Below are 26,796 nucleotides of genomic sequence, written 5' to 3'. Positions count from 1 at the left end.
AGGTAACCAATCCTCCCCCTGGTAACCCAGGTCAGGTCCATCTACAACATGTAACAACAGTGTTGAAGGTAACCAATCCTCTCCCTGGTAACCCAGGTCAGGTCCATCTGTAACATGTAACAACAGTGTTGAAGGTAACCAATCCTTCCCCTGGTAACCCTGGTCAGGTCCATCTGCAACATGTAACAACAGTGTTGAAGGTAACCAATCCTCCCCCTGGTAACCCAGGTCAGGTCCATCTACAACATGTAACAACAGTTTTCAAGGTAACCAATCCTCCCCCTGGTAACCCAGGACCATCTGTAACATGTAACAACAGTGTTGAAGGTAACCAATCCTCCCCCTGGTAACCCAGGTCAGGTCCATCTGTAACATGTAACAACAGTGTTGAAGATAACCAATCCTCCCTCTGGTAACCCAGGTCAGGTCCATCTGTAACAACAGTGTTGAAGGTAACCAATCCTCCCCCCAGTAACCCAGGTCAGGTCCATCTGTAACAACAGTGTTGAAGTTAACCAATCCTCTCCCCCCGGTAACCCTGTTCAGGTGCTGGATGACAGGAAGCAGTGGTGGAAGGTGTGTAACTGTTCCGGGTCGTCTGGCTATGTGCCAAACAACATCCTGGAGGTCACCAAGGCTGTGGACGTCACGGTGCGGGGGGAACCCATCTATAGCCATACTATACAGGTAAGTCCCTGGACGGTGTCTCACAATAAGGTTCTCAGCATTCCTATGTTAATATTAGTCCTATTAGTGATAGTGTAAAGTAATACAGTCGAGGCCAAACGTTTTGAGAATGGCTCAAATATACATTTTCACAAAGTCTGCTGCCTCTGTTTGTATGATGGCAATTTGCATATACTCCAGAATGTTATGAAGAGTGATCAGATGAATTGCAATTAATTGCAAAGTCCCTCTTTGTCATGGAAATGAACTGAATCCCCCAAAAACATTTTCGCTGCATTTCAGCCCTGCCTCAAAAGGACCAGCTGACATCATGTCAGTGATTCTCTCGTTAACACAGGTGGGAGTGTTGACGAGGACAAGGCTGGAGATCACTCTGTCATGCTGATTGAGTTTGAATAACAGGCTGGAAGCTTCAAAAGGAGGGTGGTGCTTAGAATCATTGTTCTTCCTCTGTCGAACATGGTTACCTGCAAGGAAACACGTGCCGTCATCATTGCTTTGCACAAAAATGGCTTCACAGGCAAGGATATTGCTGCCAGTAAGATTGCACCTAAATCAACCATTTATCGGATCATCAAGAACTTCAAGGAGATCGGTTTAATTGTTATGACGAAGGCTTCAGGGCGCCCAAGAAAGTCCAGCAAGCGCCAGGACCGTCTCCTAAAGTTGATTCAGCTGCGGGATCGGGGCACCACCAGTACAGAGCTTGCTCAGGAATGGCAGCAGGCAGGTGTGAGTGCATCTGCACGCACAGTGAGGCGAAGACTTTTGGAGGATGGCCTGGTGTCAAGAAGGGCAGCAAAGAAGCCACTTCTCTCCAGGAAAAACATCAGGGACAAACTCATATTCTGCAAAAAGGTACAGGGATTGGACTGCTGAGGACTGGGGTAAAGTCATTTTCTCTGATGAACCCCCTTTCCGATTGTTTGGGGCATCCGGAAAAAAGCTTGTCCGGAGAAGACAAGGTGAGCGCCACCATCAGTCCTGTGTCATGCCAACAGTAAAGCATCCTGAGACCATTCATGTGTGGGGTTGCTTCTCAGCCAAGGGAGTGGGCTCACTCACAATTTTGCCTAAGAACATAGCCATGAATAAAGAATGGTACCAACAAATCCTCCGAGAGCAACTTCACCCAACCATCCAGGAAAAGTTTGGTGACGAACAATGCCTTTTCCAGCATGATGGAGCACCTTGCCATAAGGCAAAAGTGATAACTAAGTGGTTCGGGGAACAAAACATCGATATTTTGGGTCCATGGCCAGGAAACTCCCCAGACCTTAATCCCATTGAAAACTTGTTGTCAAACCTCAAGAGGCGGATGGACAAACAAAACCCCACAAATTCTGACAAACTCCAAGCATTGATTATGCAAGAATGGGCTGCCATCAGTCAGGATGTGGCCCAGAAGTTAATTGACAGCATGCCAGGGCGGATTGCAGAGGTCTTGAAAAAGAAGGGTCAACACTGCAAATATTGTCTCTTTGCATCAACTTCATGTAATTGTCAATAAAAGCCTTTGACACTTATGAAATGCTTGTAATTATACTTCAGTATTGCATAGTAACATCTAACAAAAATATCTAAAGACACTGAGGCAGACTTTGTGAAAATGTATATTTGTGTCAAAACGTTTGGCCACGACTGTAGACTCCTCTCCTCTACATGTTCCACCAGTCCTATTGACAGAGTGAAGCATCTCGTCAGCCATTAAATCATGTCCCTGTCATACATCTCATGTTCATCTGTCTGTCTCATTTCCACCTGCTCCTCGTTGTCTTTCACATGAAGCTAATGATGCCAAAGAAGGAGTTTGAGTTGTTCAAGGTATGGTTGGTTGGACCAGAGTCATACTGTACATACAGTATATATGACTCTGGGTTAGAATGGCTGTGTGCTGAGTGCCTCTAGTGCAGGGATGGGCAACTTTGATGTGGGCCACAAAAATCTGAACTTATCATGAGGGTGCTGCAGTGGCTCGCGAGTCTGTTTACCCACTTCCATACCCACACATACCCCCTAACCTTCTGCAGTCAGAGCCGGCCCTAACCTTCAGCGGTCGGAGCCGGCCCTAACCTTCTGCGGTCGGAGCCGGCCCTAACCTTCTGCGGTCGGAGCCGGCCCTAACCTTCTGCGGTCGGAGCCGGCCCTAACCTTCTGCGGTCGGGGGCCGGCCCTAAACTTCTGCGGTCGGAGCCGGCCCTAACCTTCTGCGGTCGGAGCCGGCCCTAACCTTCTGCGGTCGGAGCCGGCCCTAACCTTCGGCGGTCGGAGCCGGCCCTAACCTTCTGCGGTCGGAGCCGGCCCTAACCTTCAGCGGTCGGAGCCGGCCCTAACCTTCTGCGGTCGGAGCCGGCCCTAACCTTCTGCGGTCGGAGCCGGCCCTAACCTTCTGCGGTCGGAGCCGGCCCTAACCTTCTGCGGTCGGAGCCGGCCCTAACCTTCTGCGGTCGGAGCCGGCCCTAACCTTCTGCGGTCGGAGCCGGCCCTAACCTTCTGCGGTCGGAGCCGGCCCTAACCTTCTGCGGTCGGAGCCGGCCCTAATCTTCTGCGGTCGGAGCCGGCCCTAACCTTCTGCGGTCGGAGCCGGCCCTAACCTTCTGCGGTCGGAGCCGGCCCCAACCTTCTGCGGTCGGAGCCGGCCCTAACCTTCTGGGGCCCTAAGTGACATTTTGTTTTACAGTTAATTTCCTGTAATTCTACACATTTATCCATCACCATAGTGACCTTTCCCACGGGTGTGGTCATCTTTACTCAGGTCCGGGGGCAGAGAGTAATGTTTGCAGTTTTTTATAGGATATCTGAGTGAGAGTGACTAACAGAAATACCCACTTTTCAGTAATTCGACCATGATTACCTCAAGTTTAGATAGAGGGCTAGACTAATTTACCAATCTACATTTATTTGGCTGACATGGGCTAATTGAGTGACTGTCAGTGTCTGACATAACAAGAGAAAAACTGCTGATACACAAACACATTTCAAAATTGTACCTTGTTCATTCTACTATTATAACTGTCATCAGTAAGTTGAGACCCCGAATGAGTTCCCAAGGGCCTATATCCCTGCTGTAGTGTTTCGATTTCCCATCTAGCCGAGCTACTGGCTCCCTTCCATGTTCGACGTCTAGAATCCCTCCCTCTATATCCTCCTCCCTGTGGTTTCATCTGAACCATGTTACACCGCCTTGTCAAGGTGCTGTGGTTTCATCTGAACCATGTTACACCACCTTGTCAATGTGCTGTGGTTTCATCTGAACCATGTTACACCGCCTTGTCAATGTGCTGTGGTTTCATCTGAACCATGTTACACCGCCTTGTCAATGTGCTGTGGTTTCATCTGAACCATGTTACACCGCCTTGTCAATGTGCTGTGGTTTCATCTGAACCATGTTACACCGCCTTGTCAAGGTGCTGTGGTTTCATCTGAACCATGTTACACCGCCTTGTCAATGTGCTGTGGTTTCATCTGAACCATGTTACACCGCCTTGTCAATGTGCTGTGGTTTCATCTGAACCATGTTACACCACCTTGTCAATGTGCTGTGGTTTCATCTGAACCATGTTACACCACCTTGTCAAGGTGCTGTGGTTTCATCTGAACCATGTTACACCGCCTTGTCAATGTGCTGTGGTTTCATCTGAACCATGTTACACCACCTTGTCAATGTGCTGTGGTTTCATCTGAACCACGTTACACCGCCTTGTCAATGTGCTGTGGTTTCATCTGAACCATGTTACACCGCCTTGTCAAGGTGCTGTGGTTTCATCTGAACCATGTTACACCGCCTTGTCAAGGTGCTGTGGTTTCATCTGAACCATGTTACACCGCCTTGTCAAGGTGCTGTGGTTTCATCTGAGCCACGTTACACCACCTTGTCAATGTGCTGTGGTTTCATCTGAGCCACGTTACACCACCTTGTCAATGTGCTGTGGTTTCATCTGAACCACGTTACACCGCCTTGTCAATGTGCTGTGGTTTCATCTGAACCATGTTACACCGCCTTGTCAATGTGCTGTGGTTTCATCTGAACCACGTTACACCGCTTTGTCAAGGTGCTGTGGTTTCATCTGAACCATGTTACACCGCTTTGTCAATGTGCTGTGGTTTCATCTGAACCACGTTACACCGCCTTGTCAATGTGCTGTGGTTTCATCTGAACCATGTTACACCGCCTTGTCAATGTGCTGTGGTTTCATCTGAACCATGTCAATCTGCTGTGGTTTCGAGGTTTCGTGTCAGTTGTCTTTGCACCTGAGTGAGTTTGTGGTGCCTTGTCAAGGTGCTGTGGTTTCACCTGAGTGAGTTTGCGCTGCCTTGTCAAGGTGCTGTGGTTTCACCTGAGTGAGTTTGTGGTGCCTTGTCAAGGTGCTGTGGTTTCACCTGAGTGAGTTTGTGGTGCCTTGTCAAGGTGCTGTGGTTTCACCTGAGTGAGTTTGTGGTGCCTTGTCAAGGTGCTGTGGTTTCACCTGAGTGAGTTTGCGGTGCCTTGTCAAGGTGCTGTGGTTTCAGCTGAGTGAGTTTGCGGTGCCTTGTCAAGGTGCTGTGGTTTCACCTGAGTGAGTTTGTGGTGCCTTGTCAAGGTGCTGTGGTTTCACCTGAGTGAGTTTGCGGTGCCTTGTCAAGGTGCTGTCGTTTCACCTGAGTGAGTTTGTGGTGCCTTGGGCAGTACAGTACAACACCTCATAACCGTGTTTTATTTCCATCTCCTCATGCAAGCAATTACTGGGAGAGTTGAACGAGGTAACTAGGCAACGTCTGCTTCATATTAATACAGTGGATGGATTCTGTTGGTGATGATTGTAGGCTAGATCTGATATTTTATACTTTTCTTATTTTTTATTATTATATTTATTTTTTTACCCCTTTTCTCCACAATTTTGTGGTATCCAATTGGTAGTTACAGTCTTGTCTCATCGCTGCAACTCCCGTACGGACTTGAGAGAGGCAAAGGTCGAGAGCCGTGCGTCCTCCAAAACATGACCCAACCAGGCCGCACTGCTTCTTGACACAATGCGCACTTAACCCGGAAGCCAGCCGCACCAATGTGCCGGAGGAAACACTTCGTACACCTGGCGACCGTGTCAGCGTGCACTGCGTCCGGTTCGCCACAGGAGTCGCTAATGTACGATGGGACAAGAACTTCCCTGCCGACCTAACCCAGACGACGCTGGGCCAATTGTGCGCCGCCTCCCGGTCTCCCGGTCGCGGCCGGCTGCGACAGAGCCTGGACTCAAACCCAGAGCCTGGACTCAAACCCAGAGCCTGGACTGAAACCCAGAGCCTGGACTCAAACCCAGAGCCTGGACTGAAACCCAGAGCCTGGACTCAAACCCAGAGCCTGGACTCAAACCCAGAGCCTGGACTGAAACTGCGATGCAGTGCCTTAGACCACTGCGCCACTCGGGAGGCCCAGGCTAGATCTGTTCTGAGTTCACCACTACAGTCTCCTCGTCTCTTCTCCTCCTCAGAAACAGCGGACGGACTACGTTCCCAAACCCACGGCCACCCCCATGCCCCCCATCCCTACACCCCTCCCTCCTGCCCCGCCACGTCTCCCCACCCCTCCCCTGCCCCCCCCGGCCGAACCCCCCCGTGCCCCGCCTAGCACGGTGAGCAGACAGAGCAGCAACACCTCCAGCGACGCCGGAAGCATCCCAGGCAGCGTCACCATGAGAGACCACCCAAACCAGAGACCCCTGCCAGTCAACCGTAAGTCACGCCTGTCTTCATGTAACTTTAGGAAAGGTTGTTGGGTGTCTATGTACTGTAATGTCTCCTGGTGATCTAACGGCTGTTGTTGGGTGTCTATGTACTGTAATGTCTCCTGGTGATCTGGTGGTTGTTGTTGGGTGTCTATGTACTGTAATGTCTCCTGGTGACCTAATGGCTGTTGTTGGGTGTCTATGTACTGTAATGTCTCCTGGTGATCTGGTGGTTGTTGTTGGGTGTCTATGTACTGTAATGTCTCCTGGTGACCTAATGGTTGTTGTTGGGTGTCTATGTACTGTAATGTCTCCTGGTGACCTAATGGCTGTTGTTGGGTGTCTATGTACTGTAATGTCTCCTGGTGACCTAATGGTTGTTGTTGGGTGTCTATGTACTGTAATGTCTCCTGGTGACCTAATGGCTGTTGTTGGGTGTCTATGTACTGTAATGTCTCCTGGTGACCTAATGGCTGTTGTTGGGTGTCTATGTACTGTAATGTCTCCTGGTGACCTAATGGCTGTTGTTGGGTGTCTATGTACTGTAATGTCTCCTGGTGACCTAATGGCTGTTGTTGGGTGTCTATGTACTGTAATGTCTCCTGGTGACCTAATGGTTGTTGTTGGGTGTCTATGTACTGTAATGTCTCCTGGTGACCTAATGGCTGTTGTTGGGTGTCTATGTACTGTAATGTCTCCTGGTGACCTAATGGTTGTTGTTGGGTGTCTATGTACTGTAATGTCTCCTGGTGACCTAATGGCTGTTGTTGGGTGTCTATGTACTGTAATGTCTCCTGGTGACCTAATGGCTGTTGTTGGGTGTCTATGTACTGTAATGTCTCCTGGTGACCTAATGGCTGTTGTTGGGTGTCTATGTACTGTAATGTCTCCTGGTGACCTAATGGTTGTTGGGTGTTTATGTACTGTAATGTCTCCTGGTGATCTCATGGCTGTTGTTGGGTGTCTATGTACTGTAAGGTCTCCTGGTGACCTAATGGCTGTTGTTGGGTGTCGGTTTTCACTGACAGAGGGCTGTAGACTCTTATGATGTCATACTGTGTCTCCGGGCAAGGTGTCGGTACTATAATGTTTACTTCCTGGTGGCTGACGGTGGTCAGGGTTAATATCAGGAGTCTGGATTAGGGTTAGGGTCAGGGTTTAGGGTTAGGGTTAGGGTCAGGGTTTAGGGTTAGGGTCAGGGTTTAGGGTCAGGGTTTAGGGTTGGGGTTAGGGTTAGGGTTGGGGTTGGGGTTTGGGTCAGGGTTTAGGGTTGGGGTTAGGGTCAGGGTTTAGGGTTGGGGTCAGGGATTGGGGTTGGGGTTAGGGTCAGGGGTTAGGGTCAGGGTTGGGGTTAGGATCAGGGTTTAGGGTTGGGGTTAGGGTCAGGGTTTAGGGTTGGGGTTAGGGTCAGGGTTTAGGGTTAGGGTTGGGGTTAGGGTTTAGGGTTGGGGTCAGGGTTAGGGTCAGGGGTTAGGGTCAGGGGTTAGGGTTGGGGTTGGGGTTAGGTGGTATGGTTAATGTTGTGTCTGTGTTATGTTGCGTACTGTAGGGTTAGGGTCAGGGTTTAGGGTTAAGGTTAGGGTTAGGGTTTAGGGTTAGGGTTAGGGTTGGGGTCAGGATTAGGGTCAGGGTTTAGGGTTGGGGTTAGGTGGTATGGTTAATGTTGTGTTAGGGTTAGGGTCAGGGTTTAGGGTTAGGGTTGGGGTTAGGTGGTATGGTTAATGTTGTGTCTGTGTTATGTTGCGTCCTGTAGGGAGGAAGTCCAACATGGAGGGTTAGGGTTTAGGGTTAGGGTCAGGTGGTTAATGTTGTGTCTGTGTTATGTTGCGTCCTGTAGGGAGGAAGTCCAACATGGAGGAGGTTCAGGATGAGTTGATGCATCGCCTCACGTTGGGTCGAAGCGCCAACAAGAAGTTTGCTGTTCCTGCTCGCAGCACCTCCCTCCCGTCCGTCAACGTCACGTACGACTCCTCCCCTGACGAGGTCAAGGCCTGGCTACAGCTGAAGGGATTTAGCTCTGTGTACGTAATTTAATACACACTACCGTTCAACAGTTTGGGGCCACTTAGAAATGTCCTTGTTTTCCATAAAAACATTCATGAAATGAGTTGCAACATGAATAGGAAATATAGTCAAGACGTTGACAAGGTTATAAATAATGATTTTTAATTAAAATAATAATTGTGTCCTTCAAACTTTGCTTTCCGTCAAAGAATCCTCCATTTGCAGCAATTACAGCCTTGCAGACCTTTGGCATTCTAGTTGTCAATTTGTTGAGGTAATCTGAAGAGATTTCACCCCATGCTTCTTGAAGCACCTCCCACAAGTTGGATTGGCTTGATGGGCACTTCTTACGTACCATACGGTCAAGCTGCTCCCACAACAGCTCAATAGGGTTGAGATCCGGTGACTGTACTGGCCACTCCATTATAGACAGAATACCAGCTGACTGCTTCTTCCCTAAATAGTTATTGCATAGTTTGGAGCTGTGCTGTGGTCATTGTCCTGTTGTAGGAGGAAATTGGCTCCAATTAAGCGCCGTCCACAGGGTATGGCATGGCGTTGCAAAATGGAGTGATAGCCTTCCTTCTTCAAGATCCCTTTTGCCCTGTACAAATCTCCCACTTTACCATCACCAAAGCACCCCCAGACCATCACATTTCCTCCACCATGCTTGACAGATGGCGTCAAGCACTCCTCCAGCATCTTTTCATTTTTTCTGCATCTCACGAATGTTCTTCTTTGTGATCCGAACATCTCAAACTTAGATTCGTCTGTCCATGTTCTGTGTTCTTTTGCCCATCTTAATCTTTTATTTTTATTGGCCAGTCTGAGATATGGCTTTTTCTTTGCAACTCTTCCTAGAAGGCCAACATCCCGGAGTCGCCTCTTCACTGTTGACGTTGAGACTGGTGTTTTGCGGGTACTATTTAATGAAGCTGCCAGTTGAGGACTTGTAAGGCGTCTGTTTCTCAAACTAGACACTCTAATGTAATTGTCCTCTTGCTCAGTTGTGCACCGGGGCCTCCCACTCCTCTTTGTATTCTGGTTAGAGCCAGTTTGTGCTGTTCTGTGAAGGGAGTAGTACACAGCGTTGTACGAGATCTTCAGTTTCTTGGCAATTTCTCGCATGGAATAGCCTTCATTTCTCAGAACAAGAATAGACTGACGAGTTTCAGAAGAAAGTACTTTGTTTCTGGCCATTTTGAGCCTGTAATCGAACCCACAAATGCTGATGCTCCAGATACTCAACTAGTCTAAAGAAGGCCTGTTTTATTGCTTCTTTAACCTTTCACGAGCCTCTACCCCGGGTCCGGGATCACCCCCCACCCCCCCCCACACACTGATTAGCATAGCTAGCATAGCTTCACAAGTAGATAGTAGCATCTAAATATCATTAAATCACAAGTCCAAGACACCAGATGAAAGATACAGATCTTGTGAATAAAGCCACCATTTCAGATTTTTAAAATGTTTTACAGGGAAGACAAAATATGTAAATCTATTAGCTAAACACGTTAGCAAAATACACAATTTCTTTGTCCACCATTTTTTCTCTCCACCAGTAGCTATCACCAATTCGGCTAAACTAAGATATTGATAGCCAATAACCAATAAAAAAACTCATCAGATGACAGTCTGATAACATATTTATGGTATAGGATAGGTTTTGTTAGAAAAAAGTGCATATTTCAGGTAGAAATCACAGTTTACAATTGCACCGACCATCACAACACGACTAGAATTACTATAGAGAGCAACGTGTATGACCAATTTACTCTTCATAAAACATTTCATAAGAATAGACAAAGCATAGCAATGGAAAGACCCAGATCTTGTGATTCCAGACAATATTTCAGATTTTCTAAGCGTTTTACAGCGAAAACACAATAAATCGATAAGTTAGCATACCACATGTGAAAACGTTACCAGAGCATCGATTCAAGCCAAAGAGAGCTATAACGTAATCATCGCCAAAATATATTAATTTTTTCACTAACCTTCTCAGAATTCTTCCGATGACACTCCTGTAACATCATTTTACAACATACATATACAGTTTGTTCGAAAATGTGCACATTTAGCCATACAAAACCGTGGTTACACAATGAAAATAGTAGGAAATCAAGCCTCAAAATGTCGGACGTCATCTTTCAGAGTGATCTAGTTTAATCGAAAGCTAATCATATACTTGACTAAAAAATACAGGGTTGACAGGAATCGAAAGACAAATTAGTTCTTAATGCAATCGCTGATTTACATTTCTAAAATTATCCTTACTTTCTAATACAGCGTTCGCCAAGAGAAGCTATAACAAACAAAATGGCGTAATATGCGTTTAAAATATTTCGACAGAACAACGATTTATCATATTAAATATTTCTTACTATGAGGTGATTTTCCATCAGATTCTTGGGCAATGTATCCTTTCTTGGGTCTAATCTTCTTTTGGTCGATAGATGTCCTCTGTCCTTCGAAATATCCACTAACGATCGAACGGGACCCCGAAACGTGCCCAAAGTTTCAGAGTGCACGACAAAGAAATTCCTCAAAATCGCACTAAACGGATATAAATTGCTATAAAACGGTTCAAATTAACTACATTATGATGTTTTTAACAACTATAACGACTAAAAACATGACCGAAGAAATATCACTGGCTAAACAACCATTTGGAAGGAGGCAGGTCTGATGTCCATCTTGCGCAAGACGCATGCAGGAAGAGGTCGGTATTTCCACGTTTTCGTGTTTTATAGTGGCTCTGATTGCGCAATCGAATCCATTCAAAGCGTGATGACGTACTGACACCCAGAGGAAGACGTAGGCAGTGTCGGTTGCTCCATAGCATCTACTGGCACCTTAAAACCGACCCCAGATCAGGGGTAAAAATTTCTGAAATCTGACTCCCTGTCAGGAAAAGTGCTGTAGAAGTAGTTCTGTACCACTCAGAGACACAATTCCAACGGCTATAGAAACTAGAAAGTGTTTTCTATCCAATAATAACAATAATATGCATATTGTACGATCAAGAATTGAGCACGAGGCAGTTTAATTTGGAGACCAAAAAATGCTAATGCGGAACAGCATCCCCTATAGTTGCAAGAAGTTAATCAGAACAGTTTTCAGCTGTACTAACATAATTGCAAAAGGGTTTTCTAATGATCAATTAGCCTTTTAAAATTATAAACTTGGATTAGCTAACACAAGACATTACAGTACATAGACACCCAAATCTGCAGTTTCCAGCTACAATCGTCATTTACAACATTAACATTGTCTACACTGTATTTCTGATCAATTTGATGTTATTTTAATAGACCAAAATTTTGCTTTTCTTTAAACAAAAAGGACATTTCTAAGTGACCCCAAACTTTTGAACGGTTGTGTATATGTATATAATATCATCTGTATATCTACAGTGGTGAGAACAAGTATTTGATACACTGCCGATTTTGCAGGTTTTCCTACTTACAAAGCATGTAGAGGTCTGTAATTTTTATCATAGGTACACTTAAACTGTGAGAGACGGAATCTAAAACAAAAATCCTGATTATCACATTGTATGATTTTTAAGTAATTAATTAGCATTTTATTGCATGACATAAGTATTTGATCACCTACCAACCAGTAAGAATTCCGGCTCTCACAGACCTGTTCGTTTTTCTTTAAGACGCCCTCCTGTTCTCCACTCATTACCTGTATTAACTGCACCTGTTTGAACTTGTTACCTGTATAAAAGACACCTGTCCACACACTCAATCAAACAGACTCCAACCTCTCCACAATGGCCAAGACCAGAGAGCTGTGTAAGGACATCAGGGATAAAATTGTAGACCTGCACAAGGCTGGGATGTGCTACAGGACAATAGGCAAGCAGCTTGGTGAGAAGGCAACAACTGTTGGCGCAATTATTAGAAAATGGAAGAAGTTCAAGATGACGGTCAATCACCCTCGGTCTGGGGCTCCATGCAAGATCTCACCTCGTGGGGCATCAATGATCATGAGGAAGGTGAGGGATCAGCCCAGAACTACATGGCAGGACCTGGTCAATGACCTGAAGAGAGCTGGGACCACATTCTCAAAGAAAACCATTAGTAACACACTACGCCGTCATGGATTAAAATCCTGCAGCGCACATAAGGTCCCCCTGCTCAAGCCAGCGCATGTCCAGGCCCGTCTGAAGTTTGCCAATGACCATCTGGATGATCCAGAGGAGGAATGGGAGAAGGTCATGTGGTCTGATGAGACAAAAATAGAGCTTTTTGGTCTAAACTCCACTCGCCGTGTTTGGAGGAAGAAGAAGGATGAGTACAACCCCAAGAACACCATCCCAACCGTGAAGCACGGAGGTGGAAACATCATTCTTTGGGGATGCTTTTCTGCAAAGGGGACAGGACGACTGCACCGTATTGAGGGGAGGATGGATGGGGCCATGTATCGTGAGATCTTGGCCAACAACCTCCTTCCCTCAGTAAGAGCATTGAAGATGGGTCGTGGCTGGGTCTTCCAGCATGACAACGACCTGAAACACACAGCCATGGTAACTAAGGAGTGGCTCCGTAAGAAGCATCTCAAGGTCCTGGAGTGGCCTAGCCAGTCTCCAGACCTGAACCCAATAGAACATTTTTGAAGGGAGCTGAAAGTCCGTATTGCCCAGCGACAGCCCCGAAACGTGAAGGATCTGGAGAAGGTCTGTATGGAGGAGTGGGCCAAAATCCCTGCTGCAGTGCGTGCAAACCTGGTCAAGAACTACAGGAAATGTATGATCTCTGTAACTGCAAACAAAAGTTTCTGTACTAAATATTAAGTTCTGCTTTTCTGATGTATCAAATACTTATGTCATGCAATAAAATGCTAATTAATTACTTAAAAATCATACAATGTGATTTTCAGGATTTTTGTTTTAGATTCCGTCTCTCACAGTTGAAGTGTACCTATGATAAAAATTACAGACCTCTACATGCTTTGTAAGTAGGAAAACCTGCAAAATCGGCAGTGTATCAAATACTTGTTCTCCCCACTGTATATGAGAATACATCCTATAGTACGGTATAGTACTGATATCTCCTCTCCTGACGAGGTCAAGGCCTGGCTACAGCTGAAGGGATTCAACTGGTTGTAAGTCACACTGGACATATACAAATATTAGTTCTATCTGACTATGTGGAGGTGATTGCTGGTGTCCCCCAAGGTTCTATTCTGGGTCCTGTGCTTTTGACTATTTAAATGAATGAGCTCAACTCTGGTGTGACTGATGTCTATTTCCATGGTGATGATGACGCCGTACTCCTGTGCTCCTCCCCGTCTCTATAGTACCATTACCAGTCTGGGAGTATTAACCGGAGCCCAGCTGTTCTCCTCCCCGTCTCTATAGTACCATTACCAGTCTGGGAGTATTAACCGGAGCCCAGCTGTTCTCCTACCCGTCTCTATAGTACCATTACCAGTCTGGGAGTATTAACCGGAGCCCAGCTGTTCTCCTACCCGTCTCTATAGTACCATTACCAGTCTGGGAGTATTAACCGGAGCCCAGCTGTTCTCCTACCCGTCTCTATAGTACCATTACCAGTCTGGGAGTATTAACCGGAGCCCATCCTGTGCTCCTCCCCGTCTCTATAGTACCATTACCAGTCTGGGAGTATTAACCGGAGCCCAGCTGTTCTCTCTGAATAAGGAGGAGCTGAAGACGGTGTGTCCAGACGACGGGGCCAGGGTCTTCAGTCAGGTGACCGTCCAGAAGGCTGCTCTGGAGGTGCGTAGTGCTTCTCCTCTTACTAAACCTGATGACACTGAGCCGGCTAACCCTGCAAGCTAGCTGATTAACACTGTTCGACCAGGGATAAAGATGCAGTAGCTAGCTGCCTCAAGGCAGACTGCAGGGTTAAACCTGAACGGAAGGCTGCCAGTCATAGCTGCCTCAAGGCAGAGTGCAGGGTTAAACCTGAACGGAAGGTAGCCAGTCATAGCTGCCTCAAGGCAGACTGCAGGGTTAAACCTGAACGGAAGGCTGCCAGTCATAGCTGCCTCAAGGCAGACTGCAGGGTTAAACCTGAACGGAAGGCAGCCAGTCATAGCTGCCTCAAGGCAGACTGCAGGGTTAAACCTGAACGGAAGGCAGCCAGTCATAGCTGCCTCAAGGCAGACTGCAGGGTTAAACCTGAACGGAAGGCAGCCAGTCATAGCTGCTTCAAGGCAGACTGCAGGGTTCAACCTGAACGGAAGGCAGCCAGTCATAGCTGCCTCAAGGCAGACTGCAGGGTTAAACCTGAACAGAAGGCAGCCAGTCATAGCTGCCTCAAGGCAGACTGCAGGGTTAAACCTGAACGGAAGGCTGCCAGTCATAGCTGCCTCAAGGCAGAGTGCAGGGTTAAACCTGAACGGAAGGTAGCCAGTCATAGCTGCCTCAAGGCAGACTGCAGGGTTAAACCTGAACGGAAGGCTGCCAGTCATAGCTGCCTCAAGGCAGACTGCAGGGTTAAACCTGAACGGAAGGCAGCCAGTCATAGCTGCCTCAAGGCAGACTGCAGGGTTAAACCTGAACGGAAGGCAGCCAGTCATAGCTGCCTCAAGGCAGACTGCAGGGTTAAACCTGAACGGAAGGCAGCCAGTCATAGCTGCCTCAAGGCAGACTGCAGGGTTCAACCTGAACGGAAGGCAGCCAGTCATAGCTGCCTCAAGGCAGACTGCAGGGTTAAACCTGAACAGAAGGCAGCCAGTCATAGCTGCCTCAAGGCAGACTGCAGGGTTAAACCTGAACGGAAGATAGCCAGTCATAGCTGCCTCAAGGCAGACTGCAGGGTTCAACCTGAACGGAAGGCAGCCAGTCATAGCTTCCTCAAGGCAGACTGCAGGGTTAAACCTGAACAGAAGGCAGCCAATCATAGCTGCCTCAAGGCAGACTGCAGGGTTAAACCTGAACGGAAGGCAGCCAGTCATAGCTGCCTCAAGGCAGACTGCAGGGTTAAACCTGAACGGAAGGCAGCCAGTCATAGCTGCCTCAAGGCAGACTGCAGGGTTCAACCTGAACGGAAGGCAGCCAGTCATAGCTGCCTCAAGGCAGACTGCAGGGTTAAACCTGAACAGAAGGCAGCCAGTCATAGCTGCCTCAAGGCAGACTGCAGGGTTAAACCTGAACGGAAGATAGCCAGTCATAGCTGCCTCAAGGCAGAGTGCAGGGTTCAACCTGAACGGAAGGCAGCCAGTCATAGCTGCCTCAAGGCAGACTGCAGGGTTAAACCTGAACAGAAGGCAGCCAATCATAGCTGCCTCAAGGCAGACTGCAGGGTTAAACCTGAACGGAAGGCAGCCAGTCATAGCTGCCTCAAGGCAGAGTGCAGGGTTAAACCTGAACAGAAGGCAGCCAGTCATAGCTTGCCTCAAGGCAGACTGCAGGGTTCAACCTGAACGGAAGGCAGCCAGTCATAGCTGCCTCAAGGCAGACTGCAGGGTTAAACCTGAACAGAAGGCAGCCAGTCATAGCTGCCTCAAGGCAGACTGCAGGGTTAAACCTGAACGGAAGGCTGCCAGTCATAGCTGCCTCAAGGCAGAGTGCAGGGTTAAACCTGAACGGAAGGTAGCCAGTCATAGCTGCCTCAAGGCAGACTGCAGGGTTAAACCTGAACGGAAGGCTGCCAGTCATAGCTGCCTCAAGGCAGACTGCAGGGTTAAACCTGAACGGAAGGCAGCCAGTCATAGCTGCCTCAAGGCAGACTGCAGGGTTAAACCTGAACGGAAGGCAGCCAGTCATAGCTGCCTCAAGGCAGACTGCAGGGTTAAACCTGAACGGAAGGCAGCCAGTCATAGCTGCCTCAAGGCAGACTGCAGGGTTCAACCTGAACGGAAGGCAGCCAGTCATAGCTGCCTCAAGGCAGACTGCAGGGTTAAACCTGAACAGAAGGCAGCCAGTCATAGCTGCCTCAAGGCAGACTGCAGGGTTAAACCTGAACGGAAGATAGCCAGTCATAGCTGCCTCAAGGCAGAGTGCAGGGTTCAACCTGAACGGAAGGCAGCCAGTCATAGCTGCCTCAAGGCAGACTGCAGGGTTAAACCTGAACAGAAGGCAGCCAATCATAGCTGCCTCAAGGCAGACTGCAGGGTTAAACCTGAACGGAAGGGAGCCAGTCATAGCTGCCTCAAGGCAGAGTGCAGGGTTAAACCTGAACAGAAGGCAGCCAGTCATAGCTTGACTCAAGGCAGACTGCAGGGTTAAACCTGAACGGAAGGCAGCCAGTCATAGCTGCCTCAAGGCAGACTGCAGGGTTAAACCTGAACAGAAGGCAGCCAGTCATAGCTGCCTCAAGGCAGACTGCAGGGTTAAACCTGAACGGAAGGCTGCCAGTCATAGCTGCCTCAAGGCAGAGTGCAGGGTTAAACCTGAACGGAAGGCAGCCAGTCATAGCTGCCTCAAGGCAGACTGCAGGGTTAAACCTGAACGGAAGGCAGCCAGTCATAGCTGCCTCAAGGCAGACTGCAGGGTTAAACATGAACAGAAGGCAGCCAGTCATAGCTGCCTCAAGGCAGACTGCAGGGTTAAACCTGAACGGAAGGCAGCCAGTACATATAGGTGTTTACAGGTACATACAGGTGTTTACAGGCACATACAAGTGTTTACAGGTACATACAGATGTTTACAGGTACATGCAGGTGTTTACAGGTACATACAGGTGTTTACAGGTACATACAGATGTTTACAGGTACATACAGGTGTTTACAGGTGCATACAGATGTGTACAGGTACATACAGGTGTTTACAGGTACATACAGGTGTTTACAGGTACATACAGGTTATTACAGGTACATACAGATGTTTACAGGTACATACAAGTGTTTACAGGTACATACAGGTATTTGCAGGTACATACAGGTGTTTGCAGGTACATACAGGTGTTTACAGGTACATACAGGTGTTTGCAGGTACATACAAGTGTTTACAGGTACATACAGGTGTTTGCAGGTACATACAGGTATTTACAGGTACATACAGGTATTTGCAGGTACATACAGGTGTTTGCAGGTACATACAGGATTTTGCAGGTACATAAAGGTCTTTGCAGGTACATAAAGGTCTTTACAGTTACATACAGGTGTTTGCAGGTACATACAGGTATTTACAGGTACATACAGGTATTTGCAGTTACATACAGGTATTTGCAGTTACGTACAGGTGTTTTCAGGGGTACTTGCAGGCTACATGCTCTTTAAAGCTCTGGCAAGGTGTGGTTTCTGTCTGGTCTCTGTCCTCCTGCAGGTCTTCTTCTGACCACTGCAGTCTTCAGACTCTAAACTCTCACTAAGGTATTGTTTCACTAGATGGGTTGTTCTAGACTCTACTCTGTTGGCCAGCGTTCATGTAGTCACGGCTCTCTTCTGTTCAGGACTTCTGCACACCTGTCTCACTAGGCTAACACACCTCACCGGTCTGTGGACTTCTCCACACCTGTCTCCCTAGGCTAACATACCTCACCGGTCTGTGGACTTCTCCACACCTGTCTCCCTAGGCTAACATACCTCACCGGTCTGTGGACTTCTCCACACCTGTCTCATTAGGCTAACACACCTCACCGGTCTGTGGACTTCTCCACACCTGTCTCACTAGGCTAACACACCTCGCCGGTCTGAGGACTTCTCCACACCTGTCTCACTAGGCTAACACACCTCACCGGTCTGTGGACTTCTCCACACCTGTCTCCCTAGGCTAACACACCTCACCGGTCTGTGGACTTCTCCACACCTGTCTCACTAGGCTAACACACCTCACCGGTCTGTGGACTTCTCCACACCTGTCTCACTAGGCTAACACACCTCGCCGGTCTGAGGACTTCTCCACACCTGTCTCACTAGGCTAACACACCTCACCGGTCTGTGGACTTCTCCACACCTGTCTCCCTAGGCTAACACACCTCACCGGTCTGTGGACTTCTCCACACCTGTCTCACTAGGCTAACACACCTCACCGGTCTGTGTTCTAAATCCAATCCACCACTTAGACAATCCAGTGTGCAGGTCAATATAACATACAGTATGTCTTGTATCAACTGCTCACATTGAAAAACAGTCTTAAGTTTGGATCAACATTTTCTCATACTTAAAGAAGTATGATAACAGGCCGTTTATCTAGATGTTGTGAAGCTGGCCAGCAGATGGACGCTAAAAACCTAGTATTCTACCTTCCTAGATAACCACCTTGTCTCCTTCCTAGATAACCACCTTGTCTCCTTCCTAGATAACCACCTTGTCTCCTTCCTAGATAACCACCTTGTCTCCTTCCTAGATAACCACCATGGCTTTAAGACCCCACCACCGTGTCTCCTTCCTAGATAACCACCATGGCTTTAAGACCCCACCACCTAGTCTCCTTCCTAGATAACCACCATGGCTTTAAGACCCCACCACCTTGTCTCCTTCCTAGATAACCACCATGGCTTTAAGACCCCACCACCTAGTCTCCTTCCTAGATAACCACCATGGCTTTAAGACCCCACCACCTAGTCTCCTTCCTAGATAACCACCTTGGCTTTAAGACCCCAGCACCTAGTCTCCTTCCTAGATAACCACCATGGCTTTAAGACCCCACCACCTAGTCTCCTTCCTAGATAACCACCATGGCTTTAAGACCCCACCACCTAGTCTCCTTCCTAGATAACCACCATGGCTTTAAGACCCCACCACCTAGTCTCCTTCCTAGATAACCACCTTGGCTTTAAGACCCCAGCACCTAGTCTCCTTCCTAGATAACCACCATGGCTTTAAGACCCCACCACCTAGTCTCCTTCCTAGATAACCACCATGGCTTTAAGACCCCACCACCTAGTCTCCTTCCTAGATAACCACCATGGCTTTAAGACCCCACCACCCGGTCTCCTTCCTAGATAACCACCATGGCTTTAAGATCCCAGCACCTTGTCTCCTTCCTAGATAACCACCATGGCTTTAAGACCCCAGCACCTTGTCTCCTTCCTAGATAACCACCTTGGCTTTAAGACCCCACCACCTAGTCTCCTTCCTAGATAACCACCATGGCTTTAAGACCCCACCACCTAGTCTCCTTCCTAGATAACCACCATGGCTTTAAGACCCCACCACCTAGTCTCCTTCCTAGATAACCACCATGGCTTTAAGACCCCACCACCTAGTCTCCTTCCTAGATAACCACCATGGCTTTAAGACCCCACCACCTAGTCTCCTTCCTAGATAACCACCATGGCTTTAAGACCCCACCACCTTGTCTCCTTCCTAGATAACCACCATGGCTTTAAGACCCCACCAACTAGTCTCCTTCCTAGATAACCACCACCCAGTGTATAATACTGTATATGTATATGTATAAAAATGTATAATACTACTAATGGAACTACAGGTCAGTTTATAACAGGTTGAGTGTTATACTACTAATGGAACTACAGGTCAGTTTATAACAGGTTGAGTGTAATACTACTAATGGAACTACAGGTCAGTTTATAACAGGTTGAGTGTAATACTACTAATGGAACTACAGGTCAGTTTATAACAGGTTGAGTGTTATACTACTAATGGAACTACAGGTCAGTTTATAACAGGTTGAGTGTTATACTACTAATGGAACTACAGGTCAGTTTAGAACAGGTTGAGTGTTATACTCTAATGGAACTACAGGTCAGTTTATAACAGGTTGAGTGTTATACTACTAATGGAACTACAGGTCAGTTTATAACAGGTTGAGTGTTATACTACTAATGGAACTACAGGTCAGTTTAGAACAGGTTGAGTGTTATACTCTAATGGAACTACAGGTCAGTTTATAACAGGTTGAGTGTTATACTACTAATGGAACTACAGGTCAGTTTATAACAGGTTGAGTGTTATACTACTTATGGAACTACAGGTCAGTTTACAACAGGTTGAGTGTTATACTACTAATGGAACTACAGGTCAGTTTAGAACAGGTTGAGTGTAATACTCCTAATGGAACTACAGGTCAGTTTATAACAGGTTGAGTGTTATACTACTAATGGAACTACAGGTCAGTTTACAACAGGTTGAGTGTTATACTACTAATGGAACTACAGGTCAGTTTATAACAGGTTGAGTGTTATACTACTAATGGAACTACAGGTCAGTTTATAACAGGTTGCGTGTTATACTACTAATGGAACTACAGGTCAGTTTAGAACAGGTTGAGTGTAATACTCTAATGGAACTACAGGTCAGTTTAGAACAGGTTGAGTGTTATACTACTAATGGAACTACAGGTCAGTTTAGAACAGGTTGAGTGTAATACTACTAATGGAACTACAGGTCAGTTTATAACAGGTTGAGTGTTATACTACTAATGGAACTACAGGTCAGTTTATAACATGTTGAGTGTTATACTACTAATGGAACTACAGGTCAGTTTATAACAGGTTGCGTGTTATACTACTAATGGAACTACAGGTCAGTTTATAACAGGTTGAGTGTTATACTACTAATGGAACTACAGGTCAGTTTATAACAGGTTGAGTGTTATACTACTAATGGAACTACAGGTCAGTTTATAACAGGTTGCGTGTTATACTACTAATGGAACTACAGGTCAGTTTATAACAGGTTGCGTGTTATACTACTAATGGAACTACAGGTCAGTTTATAACAGGTTGAGTGTTATACTACTAATGGAACTACAGGTCCGTTTATAACAGGTTGAGTGTTATACTACTAATGGAACTACAGGTCAGTTTATAACAGGTTGAGTGTAATACTACTAATGGAACTACAGGTCAGTTTATAACAGGTTGAGTGTTATACTACTAATGGAACTACAGGTCAGTTTATAACAGGTTGAGTGTTATACTACTAATGGAACTACAGGTCAGTTTAGAACAGGTTGAGTGTAATACTCTAATGGAACTACAGGTCAGTTTACAACAGGTTGAGTGTTATACTACTAATGGAACTACAGGTCAGTTTATAACAGGTTGAGTGTTATACTACTAATGGAACTACAGGTCAGTTTATAACAGGTTGAGTGTAATACTACTAATGGAACTACAGGTCAGTTTATAACAGGTTGAGTGTTATACTACTAATGGAACTACAGGTCAGTTTATAACAGGTTGAGTGTTATACTACTAATGGAACTACAGGTCAGTTTATACTACTAATGGAACTACAGGTCAGTTTATAACAGGTTGAGTGTTATACTACTAATGGAACTACAGGTCAGTTTATTACAGGTTGAGTGTTATACTACTAATGGAACTACAGGTCAGTTTATACTACTAATGGAACTACAGGTCAGTTTATAACAGGTTGAGTGTTATACTACTAATGGAACTACAGGTCAGTTTATTACAGGTTGAGTGTTATACTACTAATGGAACTACAGGTCAGTTTATAACAGGTTGAGTGTAATGTATAATACTCTAATGGAACTACAGGTCAGTTTATAGCAGGTTGAGTGTTATACTACTAATGGAACTACAGGTCAGTTTAGAACAGGTTGCGTGTTATACTACTAATGGAAGTACAGGTCAGTTTATAACAGGTTGAGTGTTATACTACTAATGGAACTACAGGTCAGTTTAGAACAGGTTGAGTGTAATACTACTAATGGAACTACAGGTCAGTTTATAACAGGTTGCGTGTTATACTACTAATGGAACTACAGGTCAGTTTATAACAGGTTGAGTGTTATACTACTAATGGAACTACAGGTCAGTTTACAACAGGTTGAGTGTTATACTACTAATGGAACTACAGGTCAGTTTACAACAGGTTGAGTGTTATACTACTAATGGAACTACAGGTCAGTTTATAACAGGTTGAGTGTTATACTACTAATGGAACTACAGGTCAGTTTATAACAGGTTGAGTGTTATACTACTAATGGAACTACAGGTCAGTTTACAACAGGTTGAGTGTTATACTACTAATGGAACTACAGGTCAGTTTATAACAGGTTGAGTGTTATACTACTAATGGAACTACAGGTCAGTTTATAACAGGTTGAGTGTTATACTACTAATGGAACTACAGGTCAGTTTATAACAGGTTGAGTGTTATACTACTAATGGAACTACAGGTCAGTTTATAACAGGTTGAGTGTTATACTACTAATGGAACTACAGGTCAGTTTATAACAGGTTGAGTGTTATACTACTAATGGAACTACAGGTCAGTTTAGAACAGGTTGAGTGTTATACTACTAATGGAACTACAGGTCAGTTTAGAACAGGTTGAGTGTTATACTACTAATGGAACTACAGGTCAGTTTACAACAGGTTGAGTGTTATACTACTAATGGAACTACAGGTCAGTTTACAACAGGTTGAGTGTTATACTACTAATGGAACTACAGGTCAGTTTATAACAGGTTGAGTGTTATACTACTAATGGAACTACAGGTCAGTTTAGAACAGGTTGAGTGTAATACTACTAATGGAACTACAGGTCGGTTTATAACAGGTTGCGTGTTATACTACTAATGGAACTACAGGTCAGTTTATAACAGGTTGAGTGTTATACTACTAATGGAACTACAGGTCAGTTTACAACAGGTTGAGTGTTATACTACTAATGGAACTACAGGTCAGGTTATAACAGGTTGAGTGTTATACTACTAATGGAACTACAGGTCAGTTTAGAACAGGTTGAGTGTTATACTACTAATGGAACTACAGGTCAGTTTATAACAGGTTGAGTGTTATACTACTAATGGAACTACAGGTCAGTTTATAACAGGTTGCGTGTTATACTACTAATGGAACTACAGGTCAGTTTATAACAGGTTGAGTGTTATACTACTAATGGAACTACAGGTCAGTTTACAACAGGTTGAGTGTTATACTACTAATGGAACTACAGGTCAGTTTACAACAGGTTGAGTGTTATACTACTAATGGAACTACAGGTCAGTTTACAACAGGTTGAGTGTTATACTACTAATGGAACTACAGGTCAGTTTATAACAGGTTGAGTGTTATACTCTAATGGAACTACAGGTCAGTTTATAACAGGTTGAGTGTTATACTACTAATGGAACTACAGGTCAGTTTATAACAGGTTGAGTGTTATACTACTAATGGAACTACAGGTCAGTTTATAACAGGTTGAGTGTTATACTCTAATGGAACTACAGGTCAGTTTATAACAGGTTGAGTGTTATACTACTAATGGAACTACAGGTCAGTTTATAACAGGTTGAGTGTAATACTACTAATGGAACTACAGGTCAGTTTATAACAGGTTGAGTGTTATACTACTAATGGAACTACAGGTCAGTTTATAACAGGTTGAGTGTTATACTACTAATGGAACTACAGGTCAGTTTATAACAGGTTGAGTGTTATACTACTAATGGAACTACAGGTCAGTTTATAACAGGTTGAGTGTTATACTACTAATGGAACTACAGGTCAGTTTATAACAGGTTGAGTGTAATACTCTAATGGAACTACAGGTCAGTTTATAACAGGTTGAGTGTTATACTACTAATGGAACTACAGGTCAGTTTATAACAGGTTGAGTGTTATACTCTAATGGAACTACAGGTCAGTTTATAACAGGTTGAGTGTTATACTACTAATGGAACTACAGGTCAGTTTATAACAGGTTGAGTGTAATACTCTAATGGAACTACAGGTCAGTTTATAACAGGTTGAGTGTTATACTACTAATGGAACTACAGGTCAGTTTATAACAGGTTGAGTGAGTCTGCCTAAAGGAAATGTAGGTATTTGTGGATCAGCTCTGAAAACAAAAGGTTTATTGCAGCGCTGGTCCTGAGAACGATGTTGTCCGGCTGGTTCTCGGTCTCAAGGTCAGTAGGTCTGCAGGACAACAGCTCTCTCAGGCCAGAGCTAGCATAGCCTACTGTCTGACCGGTCACAGGATTCTCCCACCAGACTCTCTTCATTTACTAACAGTTTCCCTGTAGCTACCCAGCTGGTGAGCTTCTCCCCTGACGCTCAGTTCTCTAGTGGAGTCGTAGAGTTATAAACACTAGAATGGTTTCTACAGCGACCACACTACTGTGATGAGTGAGGATATTATTTAGTTCTCTAGTGGAGTCGTAGAGTTATAAACACTAGAATGACTCCTAGATGGACCACACTACTGTTGTCAACTCTATGATTCAGCCCTACTGTGATGAGTGAGGATATTATTTAGTTCTGTAGTGTTCCTCTGTGGGAGACATCTCTACTGACTCTAACCTCCTTTCTCTGATTTCTCTTTCTCTCTCTATGTCCCCCTTTCTCTCTCTATATCCCCCTCTATCTTTCCCTTTATCTCTCTATATCCCCTATATCTCTCCCTTTCTCTCTATATCCCCTATATCTCTCCCTTTCTCTCTATATCCCCCTCTATCTCTCCCTTTCTCTCTCTATATCCCCCTCTATCTTTCCCTTTATCTCTCTATATCCCCTATATCTCTCCCTTTCTCTCTATATCCCCTATATCTCTCCCTTTCTCTCTCTCCCCCCCTCTCCCCCTCCCTCCCTCCACCCGTCTCCCTGTCTCTCTCTCCCCCTCTCCCTGTCTCCCTCCCTCCCTCCCTCCCTCCCTCCCTCCACCCGTCCCCCTGTCTCTCCCCCTCCCTCCCTCCACCCGTCCCCCTGTCTCTCCCCCTCCCTCCCTCCACCCGTCCCCCTCTCCCTCTCTCCCCCTCTCCCCCTCCCTCCCTCCACCCGTCTCCCTGTCTCTCTCTCCCTGTCTCTCTCTCTCCCTGTCTCCCTCCCTCCCTCCCTCCCTCCCTCCACCCGTCCCCCTCTCTCTCTCCCCCTCTCCCTGTCTCTCTCTCCCCCTGTCTCCCTCCCTCCCTCCCTCCCTCCCTCCCTCCCTCCCTCCCTCCCTCCCTCCCTCCCTCCCTCCCTCCCTCCCTCCCTCCCTCCCTCCCTCCCTCCCTCCCTCCCTCCCTCCCTCCCTCCACCCGTCCCCCTCTCTCTCTCCCCCTCTCCCCCTCTCCCTGTCTCCCTCCCTCCCTCCCTCCCTCCCTCCCTCCCTCCCTCCCTCCCTCCCTCCCTCCCTCCCTCCCTCCCTCCACCCGTACCCCTGTCTCTCCCCCTCCCTCCCTCCCCCCGTCCCCCTCTCCCTCTCTCCCTCCAGAGTAGTTCAGGGTCCGAGCTGCAGGAGATCATGCGGAGGCGTCAGGAGCAGCTGTCGGTCGCGGCCTGTGACTCGGGGATGGAGTCATTTGACGAGAGCAGCAGCCACTGAACCAGGCCTCGCCCACCTCCCTCGTGACCACGCCCCTTTACGTTGTCACGGTTTCTGTTTCCAGGACGCCACGGAGCGCGCCCAGTTCGCTGAGATCCTGAGGCGACGACAGCAGCTTCTGGAGCAGTCACCTTAGAAGCGAAGCAACACTAGACAGACAGAGACTGGAGCGTTCAACATGGACTACAGCACACAGAGTTAGCATCCCAACTGGGGGTGTCTGACGGGATACTTGTGGATTTATACACTTACACTTCAATGAACTATTGTCTTTGATTAAAATTTGTCAGTTATTTCATGCACAGGATGGTGGGAAAAGTAGAAGGAGAAAATAGTTTCAACCTACCCCTCATTGGACCAGAGTTATTCTAGAATACAGGTGTCATAGTTGTCTTGGGGGGGGTGTATAGGATAACACTGGACACAGATTGGATCAGGTGGGGTCTTTGGAGGGAGGGGGGGTGTATAGGATAACACTGGACAGAATGGATCAGGTGGGGTCTTTGGAGGGGGGGGTGTATAGGATAACACTGGACACAGAATGGATCAGGTGTGGTCTTGACGTACAGACGAAATAGAACCGACCAAAATAACCACCGTCTGTGACTAGATTCTGATCAGATATGAATGATAAGATGTTTATAATAACCAAATGTGGAATATAATCATTATTGTGTAAATCTTCTGGTTTACTGGTAAAGAGAATAATATTATATTTATGTATATATCTTCTTTTATGTTATGGTAATATGCCAAAATAGTAACTTCATATAAATGACATTGGTCAAATGAATTTCAGATACAGTCGTTTACAGTGTAAAGATATTTTCTTTCATGAGGTGCATCAGATAATATTGACTGTGATAAACAAGCTTCCATTCATCATGTTATGTATGTTATCATAGCCAGTGGTGTAGGGGTGACTGGAGAAGTGGGTAGAATCACATTTCGCTAGAGAAAAATTTCATCCAGCTCACCCGGCAAAGGAAGGGCGCCCTGTGTGAAAGAATGAGATGAGAAACAGTGACATACACTCTGAATGACCTAAAATCCCATATTGGTCTTTCACAGTCAGGACAAACCAAGCTGTACAGGTCATATTGGTCTTTCACAGTCAGGACAAACCAAGCTGTACAGGTCGTATTGGTCTTTCACAGTCAGGCCAAACCAAGCTGTACTGTTCATATTGGTCTTTCACAGTCAGGACAAACCAAGCTGTACAGATCGTATTGGT

General features: G+C 46.2%; 2 protein-coding genes across 17 annotated transcripts in view; one reads left to right on the top strand and one right to left on the bottom strand.

Moving 5' to 3' along the window:
* The window catches only part of eps8a (EGFR pathway substrate 8a, signaling adaptor), a 279,677-nt gene that overhangs the window by 101,872 nt on the left and 151,009 nt on the right, over positions 1–26,796 (bottom strand). The window lies entirely within an intron of this gene.
* Positions 92–26,360, top strand: LOC139533494 (epidermal growth factor receptor kinase substrate 8-like). 5 transcript variants are annotated; one of them, XM_071331558.1, is made up of 6 exons: positions 92–687; positions 6,156–6,396; positions 8,227–8,410; positions 14,010–14,142; positions 17,638–17,684; positions 25,452–26,360. In XM_071331558.1, the coding sequence occupies exons 2-5, from the start codon at positions 6,198–6,200 to the stop codon at positions 17,647–17,649; spliced, it is 528 nt and encodes a 175-aa protein (XP_071187659.1). In that variant the 5' UTR covers positions 92–687; positions 6,156–6,197; the 3' UTR covers positions 17,650–17,684; positions 25,452–26,360. The 5 variants fall into 5 exon arrangements, with proteins under 5 accessions (XP_071187659.1, XP_071187658.1, XP_071187657.1 ...); XM_071331554.1 differs by lacking the exon at positions 17,638–17,684 and adding an exon at positions 5,404–5,427 and having other exon boundaries at positions 304–687; XM_071331557.1 differs by lacking the exon at positions 17,638–17,684 and having other exon boundaries at positions 93–687; positions 25,457–26,360.

This window comes from Salvelinus alpinus, chromosome 11, assembly GCF_045679555.1.
Source record: "Salvelinus alpinus chromosome 11, SLU_Salpinus.1, whole genome shotgun sequence".
Taxonomy (NCBI): domain Eukaryota; kingdom Metazoa; phylum Chordata; class Actinopteri; order Salmoniformes; family Salmonidae; genus Salvelinus; species Salvelinus alpinus.
Note: the sequence above shows the minus strand (reverse complement) of the source record. Positions and strands in the feature narration are given on the sequence as shown.